The sequence below is a fragment of the Vigna angularis genome, chromosome 1 (assembly GCF_016808095.1).
Source record: "Vigna angularis cultivar LongXiaoDou No.4 chromosome 1, ASM1680809v1, whole genome shotgun sequence".
NCBI classification, from domain to species: domain Eukaryota; kingdom Viridiplantae; phylum Streptophyta; class Magnoliopsida; order Fabales; family Fabaceae; genus Vigna; species Vigna angularis.
In genome coordinates, this window is record NC_068970.1 from 3,157,747 (window position 1) to 3,182,336 (window position 24,590).

The 24,590-nt window shown below is 32.6% G+C and overlaps 3 protein-coding genes and 2 non-coding genes across 7 annotated transcripts; 3 read left to right on the top strand and 2 right to left on the bottom strand.

Moving 5' to 3' along the window:
* Positions 1-2,147: 2,147 nt before the first annotated feature.
* LOC108343499 (probable protein phosphatase 2C 42) lies at positions 2,148-6,168 on the top strand. Of its 3 annotated transcripts, none has more exons than XM_017581829.2 (5): positions 2,148-2,299; positions 2,404-2,796; positions 3,410-3,780; positions 4,719-4,955; positions 5,616-6,168. In XM_017581829.2, the coding sequence occupies exons 2-5, from the start codon at positions 2,478-2,480 to the stop codon at positions 5,826-5,828; spliced, it is 1,140 nt and encodes a 379-aa protein (XP_017437318.1). In that variant the 5' UTR covers positions 2,148-2,299; positions 2,404-2,477; the 3' UTR covers positions 5,829-6,168. The 3 variants fall into 3 exon arrangements, with proteins under 3 accessions (XP_017437318.1, XP_052727709.1, XP_017437310.1); XM_052871749.1 differs by having other exon boundaries at positions 2,157-2,796; positions 5,616-5,708; positions 5,777-6,168; XM_017581821.2 differs by having other exon boundaries at positions 2,159-2,796.
* A 2,579-nt stretch (positions 6,169-8,747) lies between these two features.
* Positions 8,748-16,651, top strand: LOC108343490 (uncharacterized). The gene is made up of 15 exons (XM_017581807.2): positions 8,748-9,139; positions 9,231-9,425; positions 10,323-10,397; positions 10,485-10,652; positions 10,782-10,945; positions 11,115-11,333; positions 12,905-13,031; positions 13,167-13,355; positions 13,718-13,959; positions 14,610-14,729; positions 15,313-15,538; positions 15,619-15,678; positions 15,753-15,926; positions 16,012-16,121; positions 16,252-16,651. The coding sequence occupies exons 1-15, from the start codon at positions 8,963-8,965 to the stop codon at positions 16,415-16,417; spliced, it is 2,412 nt and encodes an 803-aa protein (XP_017437296.1). The 5' UTR covers positions 8,748-8,962; the 3' UTR covers positions 16,418-16,651.
* A 2,679-nt stretch (positions 16,652-19,330) lies between these two features.
* Positions 19,331-19,407, bottom strand: LOC128195106 (small nucleolar RNA snoR118). The gene has a single exon (XR_008246679.1). It is a non-coding gene; the product is annotated as a small nucleolar RNA snoR118 (small nucleolar RNA).
* A 128-nt stretch (positions 19,408-19,535) lies between these two features.
* LOC128195073 (small nucleolar RNA R66) lies at positions 19,536-19,608 on the bottom strand. Its single transcript, XR_008246646.1, has one exon. It is a non-coding gene; the product is annotated as a small nucleolar RNA R66 (small nucleolar RNA).
* A 4,200-nt stretch (positions 19,609-23,808) lies between these two features.
* Positions 23,809-24,470, top strand: LOC108338297 (calcium-binding protein CP1). Its single transcript, XM_017575092.2, has one exon. It carries the CDS (start codon positions 23,898-23,900, stop codon positions 24,381-24,383), a length of 486 nt encoding a protein of 161 aa, XP_017430581.1. The 5' UTR covers positions 23,809-23,897; the 3' UTR covers positions 24,384-24,470.
* The last annotated feature ends 120 nt before the right edge of the window (positions 24,471-24,590 follow it).

The following is a 24,590-nucleotide window of genomic DNA, read 5'->3' on the forward strand; positions in this document are numbered from 1 at the left end:
TATATATATATATAATAGTCATTCATAAATAAAAACAAGTAGTATGAGAAGCGAAAGTAAGCGAAATCCCATGTGGAATTCGTGGTACATGTTCAAATAAAAGACAAAAATTTGATGTAAATTTCATTTCATCTTAAACAGTTCACTAAACATAATGATAACTACAAGTCAATTTACATATAATCCTTGTTTAAGTGTTGGCATCAAACTTATGTTGTAGATAGAGCGACAAAGGCAAGTGCGTCTTTGTCCTTTTTATATATATATCATGATATGTCCATTGCCTTATACTACTAAGAGAAACCATAACTTCTTATTTTTAAGGTGAATTCTGATTTTGAAAAAGATGAGCAAATTTGTCATAATCTTATATAAAAGTTTAAGAGAAAAAATATACTTTTAAAGATAAATGAAGATTTTTATAAAATATAATCTAAATAATTAACTTTTCTATTTATGTATTCAGCCAAAATAAATTCAAAAAAATACAAATTATAAGTGAATTCATAGGAATGACATAGCTAAAATTAAATGTAAATTTTTAAGTAAAATTTGAATATTTTCTTATTAAAATATTAAATTATTTTAGCAATGAATTATCTATAATATATATATATATATATATATATATATATATATATATATATATATAATACAGTAGTTATTTTTTATTAACTTTTATCACCTCTTGTATCTTTTGTTATTGATATGCTAATTTAGGTGGAGTATTATAATAAATATATTTACAATTAAAAGACATTCCAACAAACAGCATATTATTATTACCGCCACACCTTCTATTAAATAAAGGTGTTTCTTTCATTCACTGCATTTACTCTCATTAGTTGCTCTTTAATGTGTTCTATTTGGTTGGATTAAGAAGTAGAAAATAAAAAATTGAAAAATGCTAAGAGAAATGGTTCATATTAAAAAGGAAAAAAAATTATAAGTGTAAAAAACGAATAATGTGATTTTTAACGTGATAAAAAAAAAGTGATTATAAATTCATATATTTAAGAAATGATTAATGAGACATGATTAAATGTTAAGAAAGATTTAAATTGTTACTGCTTGCCTCAATTAAAACTTTATTCCATTACAAATGGTTATCCATTTGTTATTTTATATTTATATAAATTAATATATAATTTAAATTATTTTTCAAAAGAAAATAATATATTTTATATGTTTGATGTTTAAAATTATATATATATATATATATATATATATATATATATATATATATATATATATATATAAAGATTTTGATATTCTTAAAATATTTGTTTAAGATTCGCAACTGCAAATATATGTATAATATTGTAAAATAATTTAATGTAAAAAATAAAGTTTAAAAACATTTTTCCTATATCTCTTTATCATTATTTAAAAAATGTAACACTTAAGATTTTTTTTTTTGTGTTTTTAAAGTTTTTATTCTTTTCTTTTTCAAATTTTATTGCATCTCTTTCATCTATGCTTATTCGCGTCTTAATGCAAGACATAAAGATTAATGGACGTGAACTAAATTAATTATAGTCGTATAAACTTTAACGGTAAAAGTAAAAATAGCAATTTTTTATACATTTTTAGTAAAGTTCTTTATTTGCTGGGCTAAAATTTTGTTAAAAGATTTAAGAAAAGTCACAGGTGAGACTCGTCAAATTAAAAAGTAAACAATTTTATAATTTATAATGCAATTAAATTAATAATAAAAATGTATTATTGATATCTCTTAAATTAAACAATTGTATTTTCCTGAATTCAACAAAATGGACGGGGATGTTCACATTCAGCAACAGTTGGCAGGTCGTGCCTCTAGGCAAAAATAAAAGTCAAACGAATTGAAATGCCAAAAGTATAAGTACAAGGACGAAAGAGCAATAACTAAAAAACAAATCCAAAACTTTTACAGCCCGAAAAGTAATATATATTTTCATTTGATTTTAATTGAAAAGTGATAATTAAATTGCAAATGGAGTTTGTAAATAGTATATCTTTCATTGAAAAGGACTTGTATGAACTTTAAACACTGTTTGAGATAAAAATAAAATTAAAAAAATAGAAAATAAAAAAAATGAGAAGAAAAATTGTGGAGAAGACACGAAAGTAAAGTAAAGGTGTTTGTCCCAACCCAACTAAAGTATGGAATTTGGTTTTATGAAAAAGGAAAAAAAGGAAAGGCATTGAAAATAACATCAGCAAACAGAGTCTTCCCCACACCATCTCTCCCACAAGAGAATGAGCCCGTTGATGTTCCTCTACAACCGAACACACCCCGCCACCACCCAAGGCTAACGTACGCCCCCTCCTTACCCTGCGCCTCACCACCCCGTCTTTTTTTTCCCCATTTTCCTTTTTCCCTTCTTAAGCACCGCGTTTAACCGTTACTTCCCCACTCAGATTCGGAGGATCGGAGCGAGGTTGGCGGTTCCGGCGTTGGAGGCCTTAGGGTTAGGGTTACCGAGCGATGTGGTATGATCCTGGCATTGATGAATCTGTTCTCGCTGTGTTGGAAGCCGTTCGGGCGCGATGCTGATCGATACGATTCCATCGGAGTTATCGGGAGCAACTTCGCCGGGAGAGAAGGCAGAGAAGGTTTGCTCTGGTTCCGCGACGTCGGAAAATATGCCTCCGGCGATTTCTCCATGGCCGTAGTTCAGGCCAACCAGGTTCTTGAAGACCAGAGCCAGATCGAGTCCGGTCCTCTCGGCACATTCGTCGGCATATACGATGGTCACGGAGGACCCGACGCCTCCAGATATGTTTGCGATCACTTGTTTCGCCATTTTCAAGGTTCTTCATTCGGAACCCTCACTTTATAGACAGTTTCGTTTGCTTCTTTTTTTAATTGTTTATTTATATATTCACTTTCACGGTTGTTGCTGTGTGGATTTAATGCGGCCACGTTTTTAGTCTGATCGTCTCTTCATGAATCACGAGTGGCAGTGGTAGTAACTGTTACCAGTGGTTTTCATCAGTTTGTTTTTCCCATGAACCTTTTTTGGATGTGCTTTTATACTCTCTCTTTTTTCTCGTTGGTCTATTGAGTCTGAGATTTCCAGGAATCAAGTACAGTTGAACATTCAGGACAATGGGTAGATAATGTTTGTTTTCGCTTTTTATCGTGAATCGATTTAATAGGTGAATTGTTTGTAGCTTTTTTTTTGGATTTCCTCTAATGGAAACGGATTCGCGGTTCCGTGGCACATGGTGCTGTAAATAGTTATTAAAGTGTTTTGGAGTCTCGACTTTTGTGTTGAAGGCCCATGGTTTTGGTGGAGCATTATGCCTTAAATTTTGGTTCCTTCATGGGGTATGAGTGTTGGGTATTGGTTCTTCCATGTCTTGTTCTGTTGTTAAAGAAACAGTTCTTATGCTAGCTGTCTCAGATTTCTTGTCCGTGCAGCAACGTCGGCTGAGTCACGCGGGCTTGTTACAGCGGAAACAATTGAAAGAGCATTTCGCCAGACGGAAGATGGATACACAGCCCTCGTGTCAGGTTCCTGGAATGCTCGACCTCAAATTGCGAGTGCTGGTACCTGTTGTCTAGTTGGAGTGATATTTCAACAGACACTCTTTGTGGCAAACGTTGGAGATTCCCGTGTTGTATTGGGTAAGAAAGTTGGCAACACTGGAGGTATGGCTGCAATTCAGCTGTCTACAGAACACAATGCAAATCTTGAGGCTGTTAGACAGGAACTTAAAGAATTACACCCTCATGATCCTCAAATTGTGGTCCTCAAACATGGAGTGTGGAGAGTAAAAGGCATTATTCAGGTAATTTTTAAACTTGTGTCCTCTCGGTCAAACATTTATCCATTCATTCATTATTTTCTTTATTGTTTTCCATTCTTTAAAGTGCTATACAGAAAGGTCTTGGAGGCTACTCAAACGGTGTCCTGAAAGGCCATTTCTTTTGTTTGTTAAAATTGAATGCTACATATGGGCTATGATTTCTGAATCCTTACATGTCACCTGACCCAAAACACCTAAAGCCAAGGTCATAGATCATAGTTGTTCTTTTACTGTTTCTTGTATATTTTTCTACTGTGTCTTGTGTTGCAATATGAATTACCAACCTGGTTCATATTTTTAAGAAGCTTCTTATTCCTTAACCTCATACTATCTGTATTCATTTTCTGCATTGTTTTTCACCAGAGTTCCTTAAAAAAAAGACATTGAATATTTCAATTAAATTGTAGTTGTCCCCTATTCCCTTGTGAAGTTATCAGTACTTAAAAATATAATTTTTAAGTGTATTAACAAATCCCTATGCTTGTCCATATAGTTTTAATTTGCTATCTTGTTAAGGCATTGGCTTGCGGTGGTGCCTGTGTGTTTGCATGTGTATTAAAGAACGAAGGTAAGCCATGTGTTTAATGATTCAGTCCTTGATTTGTGTGGTTAAAACCAAATTGTATAAATGGAAGCAAACATTTTATATTTGGCTTATGATATTCAATATTCTATTTTCTACATTGCATTAGTGTTTAAAAAAAAAACTACGATGGTCATATGAAAGACAATCAAGATGCTTTCCAGTTTTAACCTCTGCGGTATTTTTTATTGTTGAAGTCATATATAAATATATATGTGTATATGTGTCTGTGTATATACATACACACATAATTGTTAATGGTTCACAAGTAATCCCAAGGTTCACATCAAAACTTGGCAATATCACATATATACTTCATTGATTGTATTTGGTGCAGGTTTCTAGATCTATAGGTGACGTATATTTGAAACATCAACAATTTAACCGGGAACCACTTAATGCAAAATTCAGACTTCCTGAACCGATGCACATGCCTATCCTGAGTGCTAATCCCACTATTCTTTCTCATCCTCTGCAACCAAATGATTCCTTCCTTATATTTGCATCAGATGGGTTATGGGAGCACTTGAGTAATGAGAAAGCTGTGGATATTGTAAACAGCAATCCACATGCGGTAAGATTCTTTTTACCATGTCTGGATTTTCTTGTACTTATTTCTGTAATGGACGTTACCTATTATATTATTTCCTCGTATGACCATGAAATGTATGGTTGTGTGTTGGGGGGGAGAGGGAGAAGTCTTTTAAATTGAACGTGAGAATTGGACGAGGATTAGTCCTGTTTTCATTATGTGGTTTACATGTTGGTCAGGACAAGTTTTAATAATTCCCCCGTACATCTTTGGTCCTTAATTTCATTTTTAGTTCCCACCACGTCTTTATATCCGATTAAATTTACTGCTTTTGGTTGATTTGATTTTGTCTAGAAGTGAAATGGTTAGTGAATGGAGTTCTGTCTGTACCTTTGCTAAAGTTATAAGCTTTATAATTCCTACTTTCTCCATTCTTATTCCTTTATCAGGAGTTTACCAGATTCTATTTGTTCTAATTCCTTTTGATGATTTAAATTTGCATTTTATCACGACTCTGTAGTTATCCGTTAATACGTTCCTATGATGAGTTTATTTCCTGCATTCTTTCCTTTCACAAAATTGTTCTTTTTGCAACTTATTATGAGTGAATATTTCTGCTAATGCTTTGTCGCAAGGTATGAATACCAAAGATTTTGTTTCTCTGCCTAGCCTAGGTACTCAAAATTGTGTGTCTGCATGCAGGGTAGTGCGAAGAGACTTATCAAGGCTGCCCTCCACGAAGCAGCAAGAAAACGAGAAATGCGGTATTCGGATCTGCGTAAGATTGACAAGAAGGTTCGACGCCATTTCCATGATGATATATCTGTTATTGTTTTATTCTTAAATCACGACCTTATTTCCAGAGGCACAGTGCTAGACTCGGCACTTTCACTTCGAAGCGCTCTCGATCACTGACGTGTATCATTGTAAGCAGTAAGCAGTCTTGTACGAGTTTTTCCCATAACTGAAGAAGATACGTCCATTCGTAGGTACCTGGCTACAATATGCCATTGTGGCGCATTTGGCTTCTAGTATCCACACACATCATTCTCAGGCACTACAGTTTATTAAGTTATAACATATTGTTAGAAATTTATTCGTCAAGAGGAAAAAATAAAAAATAAAAACAAAAAACACAGATATCTTATTCCCTTTCCTAACCTTATAGTTTTACCCCAAACACTGGATTTTATTTATTTCTTTATTTTTTTGGCTTCATATAAGCTAATCAAGCAGTATGTTCATTGAGTCCAAATTCAAATTTATTTGACGACAAATTATGTTGAAAATTCATATGTAATACTGCCCGCAAGTTGTTAGACCCGAATTAAAAACCATTTTCAATCTGCAAGCTGAAGTCTGAATGCCAATTTTGTCGATGAAAATGAGCAAATAAATAAAATTTCGAATATGTATTGGTGGGTTAGAACTTGAAAGTGAAGTCTACGATGTTTGATACGTGGAGGTTATTTTTCGTACACTACTTGTGTAAAAGATTGTAGCAAATTATACTTGTGCTTCCTTATTATAGCTGTCAAAATGTGCTCCGTCGGATTGGTCTGTCCTTAGAACAGGTTATAATCTTAATTGAATTAAACAAAATGTTGAGAAAAACAATCCTGATAAATTAATTTGGGTTATTTCTAGATAATTTAGTTTGCGACGTAAAGGATTTTATTGGTTTTTTTTGCAATTGAACTTATATTTAGATGATAATATTATAATAAAAGTATAAAAACAATTTGTTTATAATTTAAATATATGTAAATATAATTTGTATATTTAATTATTATTGTTAAGATTATAATTAATTTCGTAATTTGAATTTATATGTATATATTAAACTTTCTTTAGCAACACAAAATGTTGGTTTGCTTTAACCTACGTCAAGTTAATTAACATTTTGTTTAGTGCATTAAACTATGGGGTTAAAAGCTAAGGGACAAAATGCATTCAACGGTTAAAAACTGTATTGAATTAAAAATTAATTTGTTTGAACAAAATTGAAAAATAGTTTAAATGAATTAAACTGATTTTTTTTTATCAAACTGAATTTTAATATGAATTTAACTAAATTGTTATGAACCTATTTGTTTTTTAACTGTAATAATTTTGAATTGAATTACATTGTTTTTTAATCAATTATACTAATTTTGAATGGAACCGTAATATTTTGGAATTAAAAAACTTAAAAAATGTAGTATTTATCTATTTTATTCATTATATAGTTTCTTCGTAAAAAAAAATAGATATAAAAAATTTGTATTTACTCAAGAACCTATGTTTTTGAGTAAACAAATCTTTTAATAATTCTATAATAATTTATTTTTCTATGAAATTTTGTTAATTAAAATCAAGAAAATGAATTTTTCTTTTTTTACATTAAGGTTTAGAATTTATCTTTAGAATTACTTGTAAATATCATAATCATGTTAAAAATACATTGATTGAAAAATGTACGAAAATGAGTTTACGATGTTTGATCTCAATTGAATCTTTATCCTAATCAAGTTATACAATTCAAAATTTATTATTTAAATGTTTTTATAATTATGTTATCGATTAATTCTAATTAAGTCTTCAATAACAATTAATTGAATTGCACTAAACGGTTAAAAATTGGAGAACCAAAAAACAGTTTGTGTGAACACAACTAAACTACCTATTGGTCTAACAAACTGAACTAAAACTGAGACAAGTCGAGTAGGACCAAAGTTTGAGACAAGCCAAGTTGGACAAAACATAGAAAAAGGTCGGGACTGAAATTCAACCGAATCGGCCTCGGTAAAAAATCGGACAAATTCCAATGTAACGATAGTTGTTGAAACTCGCTTGTTGAAACTTAGTTGAGTTGGTCACAATCAAAATTTGTTGAATTTGACAGAGTGGACATGGGTTGAAAATCAGTGAAATTCGGTTGGGACAACCACAAATGGTTGAGATAATCCTAATCGAAAATCAATCAAATTCGGCCGAGTCAAAGCCAACAAAAAAATTAGTCAAAGTTTAATCTAATTGAAAATTGACTAAATTCAATGAGTCAATTCTAATCGAAAATCAATCGAATTTAGTCAAAGTTTAATCTAATTGACAATAACCAAACTAAACTTTAATTTTACACACTTTTAAACAAGTAAAAAAATATAACGAATTAATTGAATTAATTTGTAAGAGGCTTTTGCTTTCCACATCTCTTAATCACTATTGCGTCTTCATAAATTTGAAAATGATCATTCTAGTCTTCATGTTATATAGTTTTGAATTATTTATTCTGAAAAATTTTCAAAACAAATTTTCTAAAATAAGATTTATAGAACAAACTTTTAGAAACATGTTTTCCAGAATAAACATTTTAGAATATATAAGATGTTCTTTGGAACAAAATTTCCCAAACTATACATGAACAATCCGAATGTTTTATAGAATGAAACAATAATTAAGGGGAAAAAAGCTAATTTTTGTCATATAATTTCCTCCAAACTCAATATTTTGTTTCCTCTTTCTTTCTCTTCACTCTCATCTCTTGCATTTCTCCTGCAGAAGCTCTATACCTTCTCTAAGATCCCCGACGAGACTCTTGATTATGTCAGTATTGTCGCCTCAAGACTCGGCAACAAGAGTATAGTGGCGGCACGGATGTAGTGGAGAAGAAGAAGACAATGTGATGCAATGAGTGAAGACAGTTTAGACTTTTTAAACCTAACTTGGGGTACAGGTAGTAATTATGGGAATGCAGAAAGCAAAAGTTTGCATGCTATTGGATGGACCGGTCTGGCCTGATGTCGAGTTTGGGCCTGTAACTAAAAGGATCTAAAACATGGTTATTGACATTGGAGGGCAATCTAGGAAATATGTTGTTGAAATTCGCAGCCATCAGGTCCCGGCGAGTGGATTCCGCAGGCACTCTGAGCATCGTTGTTGTGCGAGCTTTACACATGGCTAATTAATTCCTCACAATCTCGCTGTTGCAGCAACACATGTTCTTATTTCAATCAAATCACTAACAATTCTCACATTCCTGAACTGAATCAACAAACACGAGCGAGGTGATGGCGCCTCGTTCACTCCTACTCGCTTTGCTGAGTCTTCTCCTGACTCAGTCCAATTCGGCGCCGCAAGCCTTCAAGAGAGAAACCGGCCACCCTCAGTGGCACCACGGCGCCTTCCACGACGTCCGCGACAACGTGCGATCCGATGTCCGTCGCATGCTCCATTCTCGCGCCGAGGTCACTTTCTTTTTTCCGTCAAATGAAAATCAACGTCAACGTCAACGTCCAATTAGTTGATTTGTAATGCACGAGTTTGTGGTTTGTGCAGGTTCCGTTTCAAGTTCCGCTCGAAGTGAACGTGGTTCTGATTGGTTTCAACGGAGACGGAGGTTACAGATACAACATCGACGCGCATCGATTGGAACAGTTTCTCAAAAATAGCTTTCCAGCTCACAGACCTTCGTGTCTGGAGACTGGAGAGCTACTTGATATTGAGCATCACATGGTCTATAATGCATTTCATGTAAGCCACGTTTATATGCCTTGTATTCTATTTAGGCTAATTGTTGCTTCATTATCCCTATTTTCTTGCTGATTGAATTTATGGAAAGTGAAATTGCAGCTCCCAAGCTTTATCGTGGTGGCTACTGTTTAACTGTGACTCTGTGGTGTCTGCTAGTTTGGGAAGGTTGAGTTAAGTGGATCAGTAGAGTTGTAATTACCGATGTTTTGGTCTGAAATTGGATAATTTTAGCGTAGGTCTAAGTTGTGGAATATTGAAATGCAGAGCATGGTCATTGGAGGGGATCCTATTGCTTTCTTGAAATGCATATTCTAAAAGATTAGTTTGGTTCAACTTCTTCGTAAACATTTGCAAGAGATGCAAATAGGAAGAAGATAAAAATGTGAAATGAGCTTTCCTACAATTAGCTAATTTATAAGTTAACTTTCAGAAGATTTTCATATTAACTTCTTCAAAAGCCTAATTTTAACTTATTCCTAAACTTATTTTAACTTATCTTTAAGTACTGTGTATGGAGAAATTTATACAACTAGATCCAAAGTTAAAGGTTTCAAACCACATAACAACTGATGAAAGTTTGACCATGTCCATATTTTTATACTGGAGAAAAAATAGTCAAGATAGGATTCCCAACCGAGGAAGGCCGAGAGAGTGAGCTTTTGTTTAGATGAACTTAAATACCCTTGTAAATAAAGACCAGCCGGCTTTGTTTGAGAATCAAAATGTACTTTAGAAATCTTATGGATTGATTAGACTGTTATATTTTGGTTTATTGTTGAAGCATATTCTATAGTTGGACATCTTTTTTCATGTTATTGTCTGTTTCTTTGTACAGGCCATCATGTACAAACTGCTAGATATGAACACTAATAATTTAAAATCTAATTTTCACTGTAGGCTGGGCAGCCTGAACTGATAGCACTTGAGAAAGCACTGAAAGAAGCAATGGTTCCTGCAGGAAAGGCAAGAGAGGTAACTGTGTGGTCCTTTCTTTTTCTTTGCCACTTTCTTTTTGTTTTATTGTATATGGCACTTGCTAAAGCTTACCACAACTTGCAGACTGAGTTTGGAAGAGAGGTACCTTTGTTTGAAGTTGAAGCAACAGGTGTTGAACCAGTATTTCAAAGGCTGTACTCCTACATATTTGACATGGAGAGTGTGGGATCTTCTGTCACGGAGATGGATAGGCCAGTGCCAAGTGCAATATTTATTGTAAACTTTGACAAGGTATAATCAATAAGCAATACTTTTAGTTGCCAAATATTAGATATACCATACTTCATATTTCCCTACTACAGTAGCAATATATGTTTTTTTTGTTTCTCTTTTTTATTGTTAATTTAAAATTACTTGTAGGTGAGACTAGATCCTAGAAATAAGGAAATCGATCTTGATGGCTTAATGTACGGGAAAATTCCTGACCTAACTGAGGAAGATATGAAAAAACAAGAAGGAGATTACATCTATCGTTATCGTTACAATGGTGGAGGAGCAACTCAAGTTTGGCTAAGCTCTGGCAGGTATGTAATGGTTTGGTTCTGAACTATTTTCTTTTAAACTTAATTTCTTCTCTTAAAAATGTTTCACTGGGAAAAGTTGGTTTAATTGTATATTCTGTATCTCAAGAAATTATGTTAGACCATTCCTCTTACATATAGGCTAGCCTGACTTTTTTATTTATTCATTCAGATTTGTGGTGATTGACCTTTCAGCAGGGCCTTGCACTTACGGTAAGATTGAAGCTGAAGAAGGAAGTGTCTGTTCTAGAACCCTGCCAAGATTACGAAATGTGATACATCCTAGTAGTTTGAGCACAAGTTCTCAACAATCAAGCAATCATATTTTTCTTGGACAGCTTGCTTCTTTGGTATCAACCACGGTGGAACATGTTATTGCACCTGATGTGAGGTATTGAGATCTATAAGCAAATGACAACTGCTAAGTCTTATCCCACTAGGAGCATCTTCAATAGAGTTTTTTTATCTATAAGAACCATTACTATTGAGTTTTCATCATTGGTCCAATCACGGTTTAAGAACTGACCTTGTTTAAGAGACTGATTCTTATCATTAAAAGCCCACAAAACTGATCTTGGAACGGAGGGAAGAAATGCAGGAATCAAGCCAGCTGCTAGCCAGTCTCTTCTGACAAAAAATAATATCAGATCAACCATACACATTGATGTGACTCTAGCAGTTGAAACATGACTAGAATATCATTATTTTTTAAGTTGGAACAAAAACAAATATAATAATGCATATGAATATGTAGGGTATTACATGAGACTCATTTTAAGTTTTTACTAGTTGCACCTGTGCTATAAAATGTTGCTAGGGTTGTTAAATGTAATGTGGAGTAGTTGGGTCCATCCAAAGAATGTTAAGCAACACTACCTTTGTGCCATTGGAGATGCTATCAGCAGGGTCGTCAACTACACAGGGATCCATTGGATTCTCTAACAAACTAAAATTCTGTAAAACTCATATTGAGGTCTTTTATATTATTAGTTTCTCTGGAGGTTATCTTTGTTCTTTGGCCCCTTTTAATTGGATAGCTTTCTATTTGCATGTCTCACACACCTCTACATGAAACTTTACATCATTATCTCTTCAATTGGTGGCCTCAGAACTTTCTCTTTAAAATATGCATTTATTCTTATTTTTTGTTTTTCTTCATCCATTAACTTATCTCATGATTCTTATCAACTATTTTAGTGGGGATGGGACATGCTTTTGTCGGCTTTTCACTGTTTAAAATTGTCTTGCTTAGCTGATTTTATTGACTTCTGCCTAAATTTTCACAAGTTCATAAGCTCTTTGGTTAAGCAGAACCATTTTGACCATCAAGTTTGGATTTTAACATGGAATCTTAATTGTTATCCCTTAATGTTTTAAGGTGGGTTATGGATGCTTAACTTTTGAAACTTGTGTATGATGTCTACCTAATTTTCACCTTCAAATCATTGTTTTAGAAAGTAGAGTTTAAGTCTAATTCAATCTTATATAACCGGCTTATATGATGTATACTATAATTTAGTTTTATTTATAGTCAATGCGAGATCTCCAGTGCTCTCCTTACGCCAAAAACCAGATTTTTGGAGCGTGAAACTAAATATTTGTTTGTGGTCCAATAGCAGCTGAATAGGTCCAACTAACCTCATTAGCATACACTAGACTCTGAATGACTTTGATGCCATCTTAGACAGTAAGGTTTACCTAAGTCAATCCTACAAAACTAGCTTATAAAATGAGGTTTGCATCTATTTATATACTATAATTTGGGTTTTTCTTTTGTCAATGTTGGATCTTCAACACATTGTCCTCATGACCTTATTCTTTTGTTTAGTATTCAATACTTTTATGTAATTTGAGCTGCAGTTGTGTCTAGCATGTGAATAATAAGTGCACTTGAACGCTTTGTTGACTGATCACGGAAGTATTAGCTCTAGAGTTTAATTGTATTGTTATTGATTTGTTTAGGTTTGAAACTGTTGATCTTACTTCAAGGCTGCTTGTACCGATAATTGTCTTGCAAAATCATAATCGATACAACATTATGGAAAATGGCCATAATTACAGTATTGATATAGAAAGAATTGAGGCAGAGGTTTGTAATTTCCTTTAGGGCACACTACCTATTTTTGTTAATTCAGTTTGAAAATTGTCGTATGGATTTTCTAGAATTGTGGTTGTGTAATTTAGTAAGAACATTATGCAACTGCTACATTTTTTCATACCTCAGGTGAAGAGTATGCTTCATGATGGGCAAGAATTAGTAATTATTGGGGGTGCACATTCATTACATCGCCATGAGAAGCTGGCAATTGCTGTTTCAAAAGCTACACGTGGACATTCCCTGCAGGAAACCAAGAATGATGGTCGTTTCCATGTTCATACCAAGACATATCTGGATGGTGCTATTTTAAAAGAAGTGAGTGCTGACTTGTACTCTTTGTTGCTTAAAGCTACCGCTTTCAACTTCTCGTATGATTTCACCTGGGCAATGTGATTTGTTCATTTTCATGGGGTAATTATTGGAAAAAATTGCACTAACCTTGTAAGTTGTAGATCACGAGTATCAGTTTGTAACCCCTTTTTGTTAAATAGACAAATTTGAATGCTTAGTAGTGCTGCTCATGTCCTTTTATCCTAAGCGATCTTTAGAAGAACCTCCAGAATTCAATACCCACATAGTTGAAGTAAATAGATCCGTAACTAAGATGAATGCAAATTAGTTTTATTACTTTCTTAGCTATTTATATATGGGTAATGGACTTGAAACCCATTTTACAGGAGATGGAACGTTCTGCCGATGTGCTTGCTGCTGGATTGCTTGAAGTGGCTGACCCATCTCTTTCAAGTAAATATTTCCTCCGCCAGAATTGGATGGATGAATCTGACGAGTCAACTGATTCTATTCTTAAGCATAAGCCTCTTTGGGCTTCATATAACTCAAAATATGGCGGGAAAAGGAAAAAGAAAGTAAAGAAACAAGGGGATCTACAACCAACATATGGAACTAGAGTAATTCCTGTGTGCGTACACTGCTATCTTTTGCCTAGATGAACACTGAAATACAACCGTAACATCATAGTGTCTTTGTTCTTGTATATTCATATTTAATCATAGTTTTATAGAACACCTTTTGTACTTTTATTATTTTCATCCGATCTTTTACTTTGGTCAATTAGGACATTTGAGGTGAACCTAGGCATTGCAGTTAGATACTTTGGACTTCGTGAAGTGTTGGTACCTAAAATTTGGTGGCGTTCTGCAAAATGAAAAGGAATACTCAAATAATTCGAACTTGAAAGACAAAAAAAGTTATCCCCTAAATATATTGATTATATGTAGCTCCCAACATACAAAAATATATTTATTTCTATTTAACAATGATTGATCAAAGTTGAAAAATTGTTAGAAAAGACATCTTAGAGTTGAACTTTTGTAAGGAATGTTTTGGAAGTAATCCTGTGTTGATCTATTATGTCAATCAATCACCAAATTGGAAGATTCAAATACTTGTGATTAGATCATTATATTCATTCTGATGGTTTTTTGAAATGAAATGCATCATATTGCAATTGTTATATGGAAATATATTTTGATTGCTATTGATGGCGTAATTTTTGTTTCAGAACCAATTCAACTAAAATTTCCAAATGTAATGCTTTTTAATACGCAGCTTTGTGCTATCACTGGCGGATGTGGATCCAAACCTTATGATGGAGGATGAAAGTATGGTATGGACAAGCAATGATGTTGTAATTGTGCTTGAGCATCAAAATGAAAAGATTCCCTTGAGGTGAGTAATGTTCAGACATCCAGTTCTTTCAAATTGAAGACTAGTGCATACTACTGTAGACATTTTGATGCGTATACGGGAGAGGGAGGAAGGAATAAATGGGTTGTGCACTGCTTATTTTGACTAATTCCTAACTGGCAACATCTATACTATTGTAGGCTCTATGAAAACTGTCTTGTGTTTCTATGCGGAACCTCTAATCCTTTTTGTCCACAGTTTCCACATCTCAATTTAATAGTTCCAATGATCTATACCTTTTGATTATGTTAGTAGGGAGAGTTGAACTTACAATCTCTCTCACTCTCCTGTTCAACCCACCAAGCCAACCTTAAAACTTTCAAATATTAGTAGGGGAGTTGAACTTACAAACTCTCTCAAATGTTGCTAATGTATTGTGATACAATCCATTAGTTACTTTTTTAGGAAGCAAAGTCTACTCTCATTTCATGCTGACTGTCTATTTGGATAGTGCGACTCAAAGAAACCATTTCAAACTCTGCTTTCAATTACCTTCGGTTTCCTGATTATTTATCAGTTTTGTTTTGTAAAAGTTAACACCACTCTTAATTGCCTTGTTTGACAGCTACGTTTCAGAAACACAGAGAAGGCATGCTCTTCCATCTCAGGCACAACGTCATATATTGGCTGGTCTTGCCTCAGTTGTAGGTGGTTTAAGTGCACCATATGAGAAGGCTTCTCATGTACATGAAAGACCTGTTGTAAACTGGCTTTGGGCAGCTGGCTGCCATCCATTTGGACCCTTCTCTAATACTTCTCACATCAGTCAAATGCTCCAAGATGTTGCTTTGGTTAGGGCTCTCTCAGTATGCCCAAGTGAATTTTATTTACCAGAAGGCATTTCTCTAATTATCTTTTTGTTTATTGACAGAGGAACTCGATATATGCCCGTGTTGACTCTGTACTTCGTAAAATTCGTGATACATCAGAGGTAAGTCATGCTTCATTTGAGTTTAAATAAATACCTGTACTTGATTCCTGAAATTACCTGTCAATTCTGTGCAGACTGTGCAAACTTTTGCAGCAGAGTATCTGAAAACTCCACTTGGTGAACCAGTAAAAGGAAAGAAAGAAAAGTCCAGCACTGATTTTTGGTTAGAGAAGTTCTACAAGAAAACTACTAATTTGCCAGAACCCTTTCCACATGAATTAGTTGATCGCTTAGAAAAATATCTTGATGTAAGCTTTACTTGAATGGAGTTCTTGACCTGATTTTGCAGACATTTGTATTCTTAACATATAGCAATTTGTGTGCGTACACCAGGGCCTTGAGGAGCAGCTTGTTGATATGTCTTCTCTGTTATATGATCATCGGCTACAGGATGCCTACTTAAACAGTTCAGATATTCTGCAGAGCACCATGTTCACCCAACAGTAAGTTACCCTGTATTTTAGAACTTCTTCATTTGTGTTGTCAAAATGGGAAGAAGTGATATTCTAGTAAACTGATGTTTTTCCCCTTGATACTGTTCTAGTAGGCTATTTACAATTTTGTGAATTGCAGATATGTTGATCATGTCTTGGCCAGCGAGAGGGATAATATGAGATGCTGCAAAATTGAGTACAAATATCCCGTGCACTCGTCTCAAACTTATATCTATGGGGGAATACTTATTGCTGGATTCGTTGTGTACTTTGTTGTAATTTTCTTCTCAAATCCGGTACGCTGACTGAAGATTTTGAAATCAACAACCAAAAACTACCAAGGCATATCACATTGGGTAGAACTTATCTTTGCAATACCAAAATCAAATATCGGATACGATTTTTAATTCATAGCGATAAATGCAGGGCAAAAGACATTGGCTAGATTATATATTTTGGTAGGTACTGGCAGGGGCTTCAGCTTTAGTTTCCTGATATTCCTGAAGCAGTAATAGCTGAAGAAATTTTCGTGTGCATTATTCAATTCGTTGCAAACACCTGTGATAACTGAAACCCTAAATTTAATGCTGAAGATTCGAATGAATTTGGAAGCAAAGGAATAACTCCAAAATGTTCATATAATGTGGAAAAAAAAAACAACTACAACACGTTTCTGTGCATCTAATATATTTGAACACAAAATTAGGAAAATAAATAAGATCTTTCATTTAGATATAACATTACTCCATAATCAAATGCCTCATTGACAGTTCCTTGCTCTAACGATGCGTTGTTAATAGAAGTTTAATCTGTTAATAATTTAAGCATTTGGTTTTAAGTGGATAGTGCATGTAATTGTGAGCTTTGACTTTTGCTCACTTGAAGTGTAAATCTGCTAGATCTGTCAAGGTCATAGTTTTTATGGCTTGGAGGGGGTACTTGTAGGAAGATCAAGCACGGCTCCGAAGAGGTACGTACCATCTGCACTGACTGTCATTTTTCGTACTTGTATGAACTTGCAAGATTAGATATCCACTTTGGTCTATAGGTATATCTGGTATATGTGCTCAATAATATATAGTTATAGTGGATTGCATCTAACATATAACTATGGAGGGCTGCATCTGATATATAAAAGTACGGATGGTTGCAGGTGGGCTAAAGTTATTTCAGCTCTGTCAAAAGTTAGATGTAAAATGAATGATTTTCAGGGAAGACCAAGCACATGTTTTATAGGTGGCAGGAAAATAGGTGTATGGTGACGGTAGTTAGGAAGATAGGTTCATTGAAGTAGTGATGTTCGATTCTGATCATATCAGCTACATTTTGTACTGTGATCTGCGTGCTGGGTGGTTGCGTATTCGGCTTGCTTGGAAACCATAATTGTGTCTGGGCTAATAAAGAAAGTGGAGCTAGTGTGGTAAGGGTGAAGTTCTATAGTGCGAATCCTTAGGATTGGATGAGTCTAATGTGGACAGTTTTTCTCCTTGCACCTGAATTAGAAGGTTGGTAACTCTTTAAAAGCATTGGGGATATAAAAAATGTAATGGCGGAATAGGTGAGAAAGAGAAATGTAGTGTTGAGGGACCTGCTACGAAATCTTATGTTCCTGAGCTACCCTGTCTAAAAATATAGAATGATAGCAAAATCAGTGAGATAAGAGCATCTCCAGCAGGTGACGGCTTACTGAGGCGGAAGGGAGAAGGAAGGAAAACGTCTCTAAAAGGATTTAGAAAGGTAGGAAAAAGACCGAAAAAATTAGACGGGGAAGACCGGATATAATTAAAATTTCAAAAAATGCTAATTAACTTTTAATTAATTTTTCACAAAATATTAATTCTTTTAATTAATGTATATTAATAAATGATTAGATATATAAATCGGTTTCTCAAATATGAATACGCGAGATTTTTCATTAACAATTTTATAAATATATATTTGAAAATTTTATTTACTCGTATACAAGCTTTTTTATTAAATACAAAAAAGAAAGTTAACTATTTATTAAAGATCAAATACTGATACTGATACAAGGATCTGTATGCAAGAAACTATATATCATTTCAAGAGTAAATTGGGCATTTGCTCATAAATGTCGTTTGTATCAAAATTATAAATCAAAATAAGTTGTAAAAAGATGAAGTTTGGATTAGGATAATGTATATATTGAATATATTGAACTTTTTTTAACTAAAACAAAATTAGGTGTATTTCATTTATATATAATGTGGCATAATAGAACCTCCGTTTTTCAACGAAAACCATTTGCGAGAGTTGCTCCATTAGTTCTTTGTTGCTGCATTTAGGATGAAGTTTGGATTGATGTATCAGAACCATTCTTCTAGCGAATCAAATTTCGGACAAAAAAGAAGATTAAACTGCTTTTGGAGTCAGGATTCGACAGCATTGATTTTGTAAATGCATTTTTTTCTGCAAAATGTTTCTATGTATTGGAGCTTTTCAGTATATGTCTATTGTTGTGGAAGCATTTTAGGTATCAAATAGGCAGATCTGTCTCACAGGCTCACAGCGAGTGGGATGTTCATTAAGACCACTGTACTAATATTAGTATATTTCTTGAAACTGTTTCTTAATGATTTATTTTCTCTTGATTTAAAATAGTAATCTTGTATTAGTACTTCATAGACAAAAATCACAGTCCAATACTCATTAACTTCGGCAACTCAGCTAAGTCAATGATAATTTTCTTCCTTGCTTGCGAGTTAAAAATACTACTTACAGAAATATATTTTTATTTCTATACTTTTTTAATTTGTAATTGATTATTATATATTCAAATAAATAAAACTTTAAATTTTGCTGTTCCGTTGCCGAACTTAGATAAAGTTGGGTGCAGTGTTCCACATTACACAAATTTGAAAGGCTAATCAATTTATCCTCTATTTTTGTAAATAGATTCTGCTGTCTGACGCTTTTAAATTATATTAAAAAAATAATTGCACATAAATTCAAATGGGGAAGTTTATAGATCTAAATCAAAGGCTCATAAGAAAAATGAAAGATAAATTGTGTTCTTTCATTTATATTAAGTAATATAAATGAAAACCCAACGACTGCATTCTTTGAAAAGAATAACAAAACACGAAAGAACACAAATATGTACTTAACAAACAACGAAAACACAAAAGAAAAGAATAACAAAACACAAAAGAACACAAATAGGTCGTTAACGTGAAAAAATACAGAAGAGAAAGTAGTAGTCAGACATAGCTTTCTAGGCTAGCATTATGCATCAATATACTGCTCAGAGCCCAGTGCATATTTCATCATTCAGATCTATTTTCCCTTTTCCTCATACTCTCCAAAATCACAATTATACACACATATTACGTTAACCCTAAATCATAAACCCAAAAAGAAAAACAACAAAAAGAACTACACATCTTTGAAGGTTTGGATAGGATCCTCAGCAGTATGCTTATAGTTGTCATCAAATTAGACAATCAGGTCTCAAAGATTTCATGCCATCATTGGATCCCACAACTCTAAAATCCAAATCAAATAAAAATAAATAAAGTAATAAAGAGAAATAAAACAACAAAACCAATCTTTTGGAAGATTAATATCAAGAAAAAGGTGATTTGGCAGTTCAATAATTCACTGCGCCTGGGATTAACAAACGAAGGCGAAGCGACTCAACATTCCTGCGAAAATGTACGCCTCTTTCATCATTGATAACGAGATAACCCATGACACATGACCTACGAATCAAAAGCATCTCAAGAGGCAAATGGAAAAGAGAAAAAGAACGAAAATTTCTAGTAGCTTTGTCATTCATAAATTTGCTTGGAATCACAAAAAGATGGGTTTTCTGCAACCTTTGGGAGGTAACCCTGTTCTCTGGTCTGACTTATATAACGGGAGAATTAGAATTAGGGTTTCACTCTAGGAATAGACTAAAAGCCTCCCTTATTTTTTTAGTTACGGATTTGTCCTTTGCGCCTTTTTCTTTTTATTGGGTCCAACCAAAAGCCCTTTCATCCTACAAGCCTAAACTTTGAATGGGCTGGCCCATTTTGGATTCTGGCCCATAATAATTTATATATTTTAGAGATATTTAAACAATATCTAATTATTTAAAACTTAAAATTAATTATAAAAAACAAATCAAACTTTGGTCCGCCCGTGGATTTATTTCCCACCACAACTTAATAATTTATTTAATAATCCATTGGATAATTTAGACTTTAGTTCATAATTATAATTATTTGCTATCATCCACACTATTCTAAGATTTTGTCTTCAGTTAAGTTTTGGTAGGAAGATAATAATCTCATCACAAACATATTTCAATTTAACATAATCCCATCAAAATTTTATTAACTTGTTCCAGGCAATAATATATTTGAAACCATCTAATTTAATACACATATAAATAAATTAGCATCATACTCCATTTCCTAATATTAAAAAAAAGAAATAGAAAAATGGATTGAATCAATAATAAAGAAAAATGAGAACTTATTCCGATCTTGATTCACATTAATCTATGTAGAGTCGCCTATTAAGTGGTGTGATGTGTTTGTAAAACAAATAATTAATCAATTAATGATCTACATAAATTATATTTCTAGACATAGGAAGTTTAAATGAAGTAAAAACATAATCACTATAAATTTCTATTATTCAATGTTATTTAATATAAATTGTTATTTAACAAAGAAAATATAGTTTTTAAATTTGTTATTATATTAAACCTCAAAAATATTTCATCCTATGTCTAATATTATTTATAATCGATTTCAATCATAGTAATAACGAAAGAAAGTGAAAAATAAGATTGGTTGAATTAGAAAAAAAAATGAAACATAATTAGAAAATTTAAGTTATATGTGATTGGTACAATAATATAAAGTTTTTTATATATTTAATATATAAATAATTTTCAAATATATATTGAAGATAACATAAATTTAGAATAAAAACTATCATTAACTATTAATGAATAAAATGGTTATATTTTAAAATAATAATATATTAAAATAAATTGCTTCATAAAACATGACAAAATTAAATTAATTAAATTTATTTTATTTATTGTTAAATATTTTATTTCAATTATTTGTTTTTAATAAAACATGTATAAAGAAAATATTATATTTATATTATAAATTATTTTAATATTTTATTCTAGTTCTTCGTTTATCATAATACAATAAAATATAATAATAGCGTAGTTATTGACATTATTACAATTATGTTATAATTAATTATATTAATAAAAAATTGATTAAATAGAGGATAATCGATTATACCATTTTTTATAATCATTTATTATTAATCGATTATCCTTTTTTTGTCATACAAAATTTTCAGCTTCCGTTTTCATTGAGTCGGTGTCAGTAGTATTTCAATAAATCTAAAGAGTGTGTAAAAGACGTATTCAATTCAAACAATAAACGAATTAAGAGAAAACCGACAAAAAACCATAAGCACAAACCATGTGACGTTATTGAAGTCCACCGTCTACACGTTTTAACAACTCTTTTCAAGGCGTTTTCTTTTACACAGAAAAGGAAAATATTAAAACGTTAGAATTATGTTTATGTGCAAAATTTAATAAATTGCAAGGAAAATTAGTTACAAAAGCAGGAAAGTGTAGTGAGGTTTTGGACATTTTATGCGTTTAAGGCAATTTACATTTGGATATACATGAATTATCAAATCACCGCAAAATAATTATTAATGTTTTTAAATTGAGATTAAAGAAAAAGATTGAAAACTATATAATGAATTTAATTAGTTGATAGATGATAAATTATGAAGTTATTATTTTATAAATTAAAAATAATATTGAAATATATTTAAATTAGTAGTTATCAATGAGATACGATACTTTTCTACTTATCAATTTTAAATAAAAAAATATAATAAAAAATTAATTAAAAACTGAAAATTCTGAGTAAATTGCGATATAAAAGTAAAAGAATATAAAAATGAACTAAATTACATTAGAGTAACAATATATTTGATTCAATTATAAAGTGTTAAAATAGACTGTAATTTTATTATAAATTTAAAATATTAATTTATATATTATTTTTTATATTACTTTTTTAAGAATTTAAAAAATCATTTTCAAAATTAATAATATATTAAAAATATAAAACATCGTTATTTTAATATTAGAAATTTAAAGTATAAATAAAGTTTTTATAAACAAGTTTTATTATTTATAAATATTTTTTTTTTTTAAATTTAATAGCGTTCTTTATTTGTTTTAGATTTTCAAACTTCTAGTATATTTTTTTTAAATGGGAGACTATTAAAATGATAATTATGACAAAGTCTTTATTTCTAACAAATCGTTTCACAATTTGAATAAGTTAATTTTTAATTTTCTTTATTTTGTTGTTCAAGTTGATTCTTCCTTAACATGTAATTTTTTTTTGTCTATATGTTCTTTTAGAATCATTTATACAATTATTTGTTGATCACTAGTTTTAATGACATACCATGATCATGATTATATGGTTCGGATGATTGTTTCATGTTTGATTGTTACTTGAGTTTATAAGACTATGAGAACTTAGAATATGAGCAATTGAATAAATTAATGAGTTTGAATAGATAAAAATTGTTTTGAACCAACTCATTGAAGAAGATTTACCAATATAAGCATCTGACCAAGTATAAGTTCATTTGAAATCACAACAATGTTTTTGTTATCAACTGATATAACATTAAATGGTGTTGTACAACATGTTGAGCGTTTATCTAGAAGTATTTTAGCTTCAAATCGTTAAGTGTCGCTAAACATTTAATTTTGCGAATGCTTTTGATGTTTGGTGGTAGCATGACACTACTAAGTACCATCTTACATTACTGCTATGAAACAATTTAGTTTAAAAACACCATACGACAAAAAGGCAACAAAATGAATAACATGTCACAAATTTAATAATTTATTAATGAGTATATTTATTATATTATTAGTATAAAAGTATATAAAAATAATAATAAAAATAAACGAAAAAACATAAATTTACTTAATATTATTTTTATGTAATGATTTTTGGTATAAAATTTTGAGGAACAAGTAGTTTAAATTGAATTGGAATTATTGTATAGCTTGTTTCAATCCTTCAATATCACTTTATGTTAGGTTTAACATAGCATATTGGTGAAGACGAGGTTCTTATCCTTCAATATCATATCCTTCTTATTGTTGTTACTATGCATTTAATAGTTTTACATTATTTAAAAAGTAAAAATTAATTAAAAAAAACAAGTGAATGGAAAAATGAAGGAGAAGAGCCTTTGGTCAAGTTCGGGATTGGAGAAACTTTCCTGAAGACTGAATTCTTCCAATTATCACGTTAACATCGTCCAATGAATGTTAACATATTTAACCTTAAAAAAATAATAACACTTGGCTAAAAATATATTTTAAAAATTGAAATTTTAACTTATTTTTTAATCATATTTAATACTCGTTCACTTTTACGTATTTTTTAAATCAAATTTAATACTCGTTCTCTTTTACGTCTTTCTGAGCAGTGTCCATGAAAGTTCTAGAATTGGAAAAGAAAATAGAAAGGGCAATGACGTCAGCACATACGTAACATAGTCAGAGCATGAGGTCAAATAACCTTGCAGCTCAAGCCCCGTGATGCCTTCTCCCAATAATGTGGGCCCTAAAATCTCGGAGTTTCCTCTATTTAACACAAAGATCCCCTTTCTCCTCTCTCAACAACCACACAACCCCAAACACACACAAATTCCTGTTCCTCGAATCATCGTCCGAACACCACACAACAAACCATGTGCCCTTCTGGTCGCCTCCTCAGCCCCCACGCCGCTGCCGCCGATTTCCGCCCCGCATTCGAAGTCCTCGACGCCGATCGCGACGGCAAAATAAGCCGCGACGACCTCCACGCCTTCTACGCGGGCGTTCATGGCGGAGTCGGCGGCGGAGATGAGTTAATTGGGGCAATGATGACGGTGGCCGACACGAACAAGGACGGGTTCGTGGAGTACGAGGAGTTCGAGCGCGTGGTGACGGGAAACGCGGAGACAATACCCGTGGGTAGTGGAGCCATGGAGGACGTGTTCAAGGTCATGGACAAGGACGGCGACGGCAAGCTCAGCCACCACGACCTCAAGACGTATATGGCCTGGGCGGGTTTTCCGGCCACCGACGAAGACATCAACGCGATGATACGCCTCGGCGGCGGCGACAAGAATGGCGGCGTGACGTTCGATGGTTTGCTTCGTATATTAGCCCTTGATTCTGCCGCTGCTCACTGATTGATTTGTTTAACCGAGAACATGTTCGGGAAATTGTGTGAACGAATGAATAGAAAATAAAAGTTTTGCTAAAGGCCATTTGACATTTTTCTTGGCTTCGTGTTCTTAATTTTCTATAACTTTATTTGTGTGAGGACACCATTTTCGTTTGTGTTGCCAGCAGTGTTGCATGTGTACTTGCATATGGAGTCAAAATAACTATTAATG

What these genes read in the sequence shown, in the direction of transcription:
- LOC108343499 (XM_017581829.2), top strand. Translation starts at nt 2,478, where the DNA reads ATGATCCTGGCATTGATGAATCTGTTCTCGCTGTGTTGGAAGCCGTTC. An exon ending in CTTGTTTCGCCATTTTCAAG is followed by an intron (nt 2,797 to 3,409) that starts GTTCTTCATTCG and finishes TTGTCCGTGCAG; the next exon opens with CAACGTCGGCTGAGTCACGC. An exon ending in TAAACAGCAATCCACATGCG is followed by an intron (nt 4,956 to 5,615) that starts GTAAGATTCTTT and finishes GTCTGCATGCAG; the next exon opens with GGTAGTGCGAAGAGACTTAT.
- LOC108343490 (XM_017581807.2), top strand. Translation starts at nt 8,963, where the DNA reads ATGGCGCCTCGTTCACTCCTACTCGCTTTGCTGAGTCTTCTCCTGACT. An exon ending in GCTTAGAAAAATATCTTGAT is followed by an intron (nt 15,927 to 16,011) that starts GTAAGCTTTACT and finishes TGCGTACACCAG; the next exon opens with GGCCTTGAGGAGCAGCTTGT. An exon ending in AGCACCATGTTCACCCAACA is followed by an intron (nt 16,122 to 16,251) that starts GTAAGTTACCCT and finishes TGTGAATTGCAG; the next exon opens with ATATGTTGATCATGTCTTGG.
- LOC108338297 (XM_017575092.2), top strand. Translation starts at nt 23,898, where the DNA reads ATGTGCCCTTCTGGTCGCCTCCTCAGCCCCCACGCCGCTGCCGCCGAT.